Source organism: Pygocentrus nattereri, chromosome 4 (genome assembly GCF_015220715.1).
Source record: "Pygocentrus nattereri isolate fPygNat1 chromosome 4, fPygNat1.pri, whole genome shotgun sequence".
NCBI lineage: Eukaryota > Metazoa > Chordata > Actinopteri > Characiformes > Serrasalmidae > Pygocentrus > Pygocentrus nattereri.
This window is the reverse complement of record NC_051214.1, coordinates 4,799,531-4,807,551: the sequence shown is the minus strand read 5'-3', so window position 1 is coordinate 4,807,551 and position 8,021 is coordinate 4,799,531. Positions and strand designations below refer to the sequence as shown.

General features: G+C 42.5%; 1 protein-coding gene across 1 annotated transcript in view; it reads left to right on the top strand.

Annotated features, from left to right (window-relative positions):
• The window catches only part of LOC108437551 (protein eva-1 homolog C), an 83,610-nt gene that overhangs the window by 73,120 nt on the left and 2,469 nt on the right, over window positions 1–8,021 (top strand). The window contains exons 6-7 of the mRNA XM_017714706.2: window positions 6,173–6,310; window positions 7,392–7,598. Of these exons, the coding sequence (XP_017570195.1) occupies window positions 6,173–6,310; window positions 7,392–7,598 (345 nt within the window). The remainder of the gene's footprint in view (window positions 1–6,172; window positions 6,311–7,391; window positions 7,599–8,021) is intronic.

The window sequence follows — 8,021 nt, the reverse complement described above, 5'->3', positions numbered from 1 at the left end:
CATGATTAGTTGATTCCACTTTCAGACACAGTCAGGCCTCCAGTTCAGCTCCTGAAGTCCTAACCAATGGGAGAGCATCCTTGGCTTTATCTATGTAGACATTACAGAGAGGAAAAATCTGATTGGACAATATTCTGTTGGGTGTTTCAACATTTTTTAGCCCTTTTGTTTGCAACCAAAACTTATGAAACTCATAAGCGTATTACTACAACACTTGCAATATTTAAATACAACACGCTCAAAGATTCTATCAAATAAAAGCTAAAAATCACAGACATGTATTTTTTATTGTACAGACATGATTAGGCCTTCTCTGAAGACCTAGAAGGCCCTGAGGGTTTTCTCTGCATGACATACTGTCTATTAAAAAAGGCGAATGTACAGATAGGAGCTAAACTCTGGAGGACAAACATCCACTAGCAGAGCACTGAGGCTTGCTTTAGAGGATTCAGCTGATCAGGAATATTCCTCATACTCGTCATAGTCCAGTCACCGCACCTATTACAGGCCACTCATTTCCTCATTAGCGCAGATTAGCATCGATTAGATTAGTGTAGATTAGATTGTGTCGGAGGTCCATGAGAAACACGACAACCGTGACCTGCTCTGCTTCCAGCAGACGGCAAGATTCTCCTCTGAGAATGAAATGCATGTTACTTGTTGTCAATATGTCCCAAAATAAAACTGAATACACCATAATATGTGTATTATGTTGGTTAGTGTAGTGACTTCTACACTGTAGACTGGGGTTCAATCCCTTGCTGTGGTAAGCACCCTACACTATACCAGTAAGAGGCCTTGGGCAAGACTCCCAACATTACCTTCACCGACCTGTGTAAAATGATTGAAATCAATGATTGAAATCAATTGATTGTATCAATGACTGTGAACAATTTGTAGGTTGCTCTGGATAAGAGCGTCTGCCAAATGTAATATATTTTCAGTGTATCCTGCTCAGCTAGCCCTAGCTGTGCTAAAGCTCAGACTTTCATCAAGTCTGTCAGTTCATCACTTCAAACCGCGTGAAGGATGTAGACATTGCTGTTGGACGGCCTTGTCATGAACTGAATCACTCCGATATTTAAAGTAATAATTAATTGAAAAATCAAATGTAGCCTGCAGTGTTTCCCCCTCTTTACCTCAAAGGCAGTTGATCAGCCAAGTGCTTTTCCGTTAGGGCTGGAGCTATGATGGCTAATGTGGCTAACAAGAAATGGAAGCTGAAGTGCCCCAGTTAGCGTGATGCTAACGGCGTGAGCACTGTGCAAACTGCATACCTAAACATCACATGCTTGCTTCAAACTGTGTCGAGAGTAATCTCAAACAGACCAGCTTCTGTGGTATAATAATGGACAAAAGTCCAACTTTTAGATGGCTAATGCTACTGTTTTTAGCCATAGCATAACGGTCAGTGACCATAAGCAGTGTGCTGTTAGAGCTTTGACTCTCCAAGGCTGTTTAAGAGCGTCTGTGAAAGCATACCAGAGAACCTTTACATATTCTAAAGTGTTTTTTGGAGAGCAGCTGTTGGGTCTATAGTGTGTGTGTGTGTGTGTGTGTGTGTGTGTGTGTGTGTGTGTGTGCTTCATCCAGATCATTCTGCTGTTGTAAACAAAGTCCACAATGAGCAGCTGAGGTCTATAGAAAGCAGCAGCTTTATCGAGTTCACTCATGGCCTGAAGAAGTCACCAGGTTTGGGACGGTTGGGTGGATTCTTACTGGCCACTTTATTAGAAACGCCTACCTTGTACAGCCACTCATGGCCAACAAGCTATCGGAACAAAACCGTCTCTATTTCTGTTGTTTTTCAGGTTTCGACATCATTTGAAAATGCCTGCTGTCCTTTACGTTTTTGTGTAAATTTCATGATAAATGGACCTAAAGAAACGGCCCAAAATGACTTGGAAAAAAGTCTGGTTCCATTGACTTGGTGTTTTTTCCTTCTCCTGTAAAGTTCTCGTTTCAGAGATACGATGTTTTCTTCCAACGGCAGCGATGTAAATAAAAATAACTGAAGTTCTAAATAATAATGCTGCAAAATGCACAGAGTGTCATTAAAACAGACATTGTCATTTTTTGAGTAAATATGAAGTTAATATTTACACCAGAAATATCTTAATATATTATAAAACAGAGGTTTCTCTTCACTGTATGCACATGCACACGTAAACACACACACACACACACACACACACACACAGTACTCAGATGCACACATATACAAACACAGACATAAACAGACACACATATGCACACAAACAGAGAAGCTAAAGTGTTTACACACAGTGTCCACAGTGTTCTGCGCTAACACTAATTAAAGAGAAGGAAACATACAAACACGCACAGCCTCCAGCGTCTGCAGGATGACCTGCTGCGCTAGTTAAAGGCTTTATATTGACCCCTCCTGCCCACCACTAGTAAAAGACTAGACAGTTCACAGCTGTTTACAAATGCTTCTTCTGGCTTCTGGTTACTCTCACCTACACCAGTGCTACTTTGTGGACACCTGCTCATCCAGCGTTTGTCCTGAAATGAAGCGAATCAATAGGGAGTCTGTCCTTCTTTGCTGCACCAACAGCCTCTACTCTTCTGGGAAGGCTTTGCTCTAGATGTTGGAACATTGCTGTGAGGATTTGATTGAGCATTAATGAGGTCAGGCACTGATGTTGGATGGTCAGTTCTGGATCTTTTTAACTCATTCCAAAGGTGTTGGATGGAGCTCCATCACTACAGAGAATGCAGTCCTGCTGCATTACAGCCCAGTGCTGGGCGGGTTTATACCCCTTGGCATCAGGCATGGTGACTTTAGGCTCATGTGTGGCCATGTGGAGTAGAGATTCTACGCTCCTGTAAGGGAGGATGGGTCTTTAAAAAGCTCTGTATAAATACAGTGTAGTAGTAGTAGTAATAGCAGTAAAAATAGAGGAGTTTTACATCTGTGTGTGTGTGTGTGTGTGTGTGTGTGTGTGTGTGAGAGAGAGAGAGAGAGAGAGAGAGAGAGAGAGTGGACTGAAATCATTTCAGTGGTGTATTTATCTGCCTTCTTTGATGTGTCATGTTGAGACTAACTGGGTCATGATGCCTTCATTGAAACTTTTAATGCACTCTCTCTCTCTCTCTCTCTCTCTCCCTCTCTCTCTCTCTCTCTCTCTCTCTCTCTCTCTCCCTCTCTCTCTCTCTCTCTCTCTCTCTCTCCTACTCTCTTTCTCACTCTTTCTCTCTCTCCCTCTCTCTCTCTCTCTGCAGTTGTAATTATGTCTGTATTGTTGGTGCTGATTTTGCCAGCACTCCTGCTGTCCCAGAATTCCATGCTTCACTGATTTTAGTGTGTGTTTGGTTGGAGCGTGTGAACACGAACACACACACACACACTTGGGTGTGTTGTGTTTCCTGTGGAGTGGCTGTTGGATCAGTTCTGAGCCGATGAACAGAAACATGTTTTATAATGTTTTGTATTTTCTCTTTGTCCCCTCCTCTCATTTTCCTTTTTTTCCCTTCTTCTCTCTCTTTTTCCCTTTTGTCTTTTTCATTCTCTTTTTTCTTCCTCTCCCTCTTTTTCCCTCTCTTTCTATTTCTCTTTCTCTTTTTCTCTCTCGTGCATTTCTCTTTCTCTCCCGCTCTCTGCAAACACACATCCACTTGTGCCCACACACACATATATCTGCACATGTGTCTCCAATTAGCTCCAATCAGTGTCCTATAATCAGGAGCTGAGCTTCAGGACCCCCACCCCCCCAACACACACACATATATACACACACAGACACACACACACACTTTACGCGCTGTTGTGATTAGTGTGTCAGACTGATGAGAGCTGACAGGTGGCCTGCCAGTAATCATTCCTTTCCTTTTAGTATTTTTTAAATGTTTTTTTGTCTCTTTCCGTCTCCAGCGTCCGTTTCCTTTCACCTCCCACAGAGCCTGAACTGTATTATTACTGTACTACAATGTTTCTGTATTCCAAAGGCCTGTCTGTGTAGTTGGTCACTGCACCCACTGAGACTGAATGCTTACACACTTAACATTTATTTGTCCTCCTGAACTCTGTTATGTCTTTGTTGTTATGAAATTTAGAGGAGAAGCAAAAAAACATACTTTACTTTTAATGTAAGTCAGTGGAACCAGAATTTTTCCAAGTCATTTTGAGTTGTTTCTTTTGGTCCATTCATCATGAATTTCACACACAATGTAAAGAGTAACAGGTGTTTTCAGATTTTGTCAAAAACTGAAAAACAAAGACAAATATGGAGATGCAAGGTTTTGTTCCAACAGCAGCGATTTGTTATGTGTGGGGCACGTTATTATTATAATATTTATTATTATATTTATAATAGTTATTATTATACCTATAGGTGCCTTTATTGTAGTTTTTAATTGTTTAATATTTTGCATTATAGGAATTTAGAGGAAACTGTGTGTGTGTGTGTGTGTGTGTGTGTGTGTGTGTGTGTGTGTGTGTGTGTGTGTGTGTGTCGTTGAGTTAGTTATTATGTACTGATGCTCCAGACTCTCCTAAGTACGCCTGATATCAGTCTGGCTAGATTTGGTGCCATGTTTATTCACAGAGGTCTTAGATTAATAGTGTATATCGTTCAGACTCTGTGTGTATGTGTGTGTGTGTGTGTGTGTGTGTGTGTGTGTGTGTGTGTGTGTGTGTGTGTGTGTGTGTGTGTGCGCGTGTGTGTGTGTGTGTCAGTGCTGATTGCTGCAGTATCTCTGCCAATTCTTTTACAGCAACGCTCTTTTCAAAGAGAGACTGTATGCGCTTGTGTGCGTGCTTGGCAGACAGACGCGTGGTCAGTTTTGTGACCACATCACAGCCATCGCAAATTTTAAACCCTGTGCATTGTGGGTTCATGTCTGGAACGCTGACTCACGGGAAGTGAAGAGGGGAGGGTTGGGGGGGTGACGGATAGGAGATTTTTGGGAACTGATCAGTGTTATGTGGAAACTCGGCAGGATCTAGGACTGAATCATTGTCTCTTTCTCTCTCTGTACCTCCTCTTACTCCCCCTTACTGTCTATGTATTTCCTTTTCTCGTTTTTCCTCTCCTCCTCCATCTGTTTATACATCTCATTCACTCTGTTTCTTTCTCACCCTCACTCTTATATACACTACGTGACCAGAAGTATGTGGTCACCTGGCCATCACACCTACATGATCTTGTTAGACATCCATTCTAAAGCCAATGGCGTTAATATAGAGTTGGTCCCCTTTGCAGCTCTAACAGTCTCCACTGATGTTGGAAGAGAAGGGCTGGCTCACATTCGACATTCTAGTCCAGACCCAGAGGTCTTCAGTGGGGTTAAGGTCACTTTGCAGGCCACTGGAGTTCCACTTCACCAAACTCCAAACTCGCTTTGGTCACAGGGGCTCAGTCATGCAGGAACAGGAAAGGGTCTTCCCCAGAGCATTACCGCAAAGTTTGGAGCATATAATTGTGTAAAATGTCTTTGTGTGCTGTAGCATTAACATCACCCTTCACTGGAACTAAGGGACCTGAAAAACAGCCCAAGCTCATTATCCCTCCTGCTCCAAACTTTACCATTGGTCCTATGCATTTAGGAAGGTAACGTTCTCCTGGCATCCACCAAACCCAGATTCGTGCATCAGACTTCCAAGTAGTGAACTGTGATTCATCACTCCAGAGAACCTGTTTCCACTGCTCCAGAGTCCAATGCTGGCATGCTTTACACCACTCCAGCCGAGGCTTGGTATTGTGTATTGTAATCTTAGGCTTGTGTGCAGCTGCTCAGCCATGGAAACCAATTTCATGAAGCTCCAAATGCACATTTCCTGTGCTGATATTGCTTCCAGAGGCAGTTTGGAACTTGAGCAAAGAACTGTGCTATGTTCCTCAGCACCCGTGGTCCCACTTTGTGAGAATATGTAGTCTACCATTTTGTGGCTGAATGGTTGTGGCCCCAGGATGCTTCCATTTCACAATAATAGCACTTACAGTTGACCAGGGCAGATCTAGCAAGGCAGAAATTTCGTGAACCAACTTGTGCTAAGGGTGACATCCTATGACAGTCTCTCTCTCTCACTTCATCTGATTTTAATTCAAATGACTTCTTTGACATGAATGTAATTAATTGTAAAGCTATGCTAATGCTAATAAACTCTCTCTCTCTCTCTCTCTCTCTCTCTCTCTCTGCCCTCCCACAGTTCCAAAGAAGCTTTTGCAAGAGTCAGTTCAGAGAGTTCCATTTGCCCCACCCCCCTCGCAACCTCATGACCCCAATGTGGTGGGAGACAGCGCACCGCCTGACGGGAACCCGTCCCTGACCTCTGACCCTGCACCAGGTAACAACCTCAACTCTGGCCTTTGGCCCCCTTCATCAAGACTGGAAGCCCTGTGTTTGACCCCTGTTCACATTCTGAGCTTAAAGCAGACACAAACACATGAATAAGACACAACAACAACCTGTTCATTACTCATTTGTCCTTATAGTGCTGTTTAAGGAAACAAACACCTCCGGAGGCGAGGCTGTATTAGTCTCGCAGGGCCAGATGTGATCTCGTAATGCGAATACACGTCTGGGAATTTGGGCTTATTAGTCTGGGAATAAACGCAGCTTGAGAGTTTTGTGATGTGGGCGAGTTGATGAAAGTGTGGTAAGAACAGAGAAGCCCACAGTAACTGAGTTTAAGAGTGTCCAGTTAGTACTGGACCACACTGGACACTTATCAGGCATTATCAGACTGAGGTTCAGTGAGTTAAAGGAAAACAGTAGCACTGCCAGAGTCTCAATCAGAGCCAAGCGGTGGCTGTGACCCTCAGGCTGTTTACTTTGTACACACAGACACACACATACACACATGTACAGACACACACACTCACACACACACACACACACACACACACACACACACACACACACACACACACACACACATACATACATATGCACATTTAACACATGCATACATATCCTCACACATATACACGAGTGCACACACACAGTCACTCACCCAGACACACATACACACACAGAGAATGACACACACAAACACACACACACACATTTACTGAAGATCTTTAACACAAAATTCAATTTTATTGTCATTCAATCTTTTTTTTTATATTTTACACTTCCTAGGGTCTTTAAGAGCTCCCTCACTGTTTACCGCGAAGGTCTGATGGACTGTTTACTGTCTGCATAGCTGCACACATGCTGGTACACAGCCTGCCAGCCTGGCATGAAACCTAAACACAGACAGTAGTTTAAAAAATGAAAGACTGCATGGAACAACAAACAGAACAGTCTAAAATAATAGTAGCAGAGCGTTTGAACTTGTTATTACACAACAGCAGAATTTAACAGATTATACCAGGATTTATTTGTGTGTGTGTGTGTGTGTGTGTGTGTGTGTGTGTTTCCAGGGAAATCTAAGCGAGGGAAGTCTGGGTCGTACTTGGAGAAGAATCGCTCGGCAAACGGACAAAAGGAAACCAAGAGAGAGAGAGAAGAAAACAGAGATAAAGAGAAAGAGACTAGGGATCAGAATCCTACGGTCACCGTCACCACGACGACCAGCACAGAGATGGCCCTGATCAGTAATGCTCTCGCAGCTTACACCTACATCACAGGTAACGTTCACACAACTCAGTCCTTCATGTACCCCTTTCCCCCCAACCACCCCAGTCAACGTATTTCGTGTTTTATGCGAAGAAAATTAACACTTCAATTATTTCAATCAGTAAAAAAGTTTTTTAAATGCATAAATGCCAAGGTAAACATAACTGACCATTCTGACCCATCCTGCCTGCCCTAGTTACTGTTGTCCATTAAACTTCAGGCTCAGGCCAACTGTTAGCATCCATAGCATGTGTGCTAATAGACTAAAAATGTATATTTAAAAAATGAAGGAAAATTTTATAAAAATGTTTTATTTTTCCTAAATAAATTGCTTTGTCCAGTTTAGGACATAGATTTTCAGAACTAAGAAAATGGAAGCAAATTTTAAACAAATATTTTAATATAAATAAAATGGACTGTGTAGATACATTAGA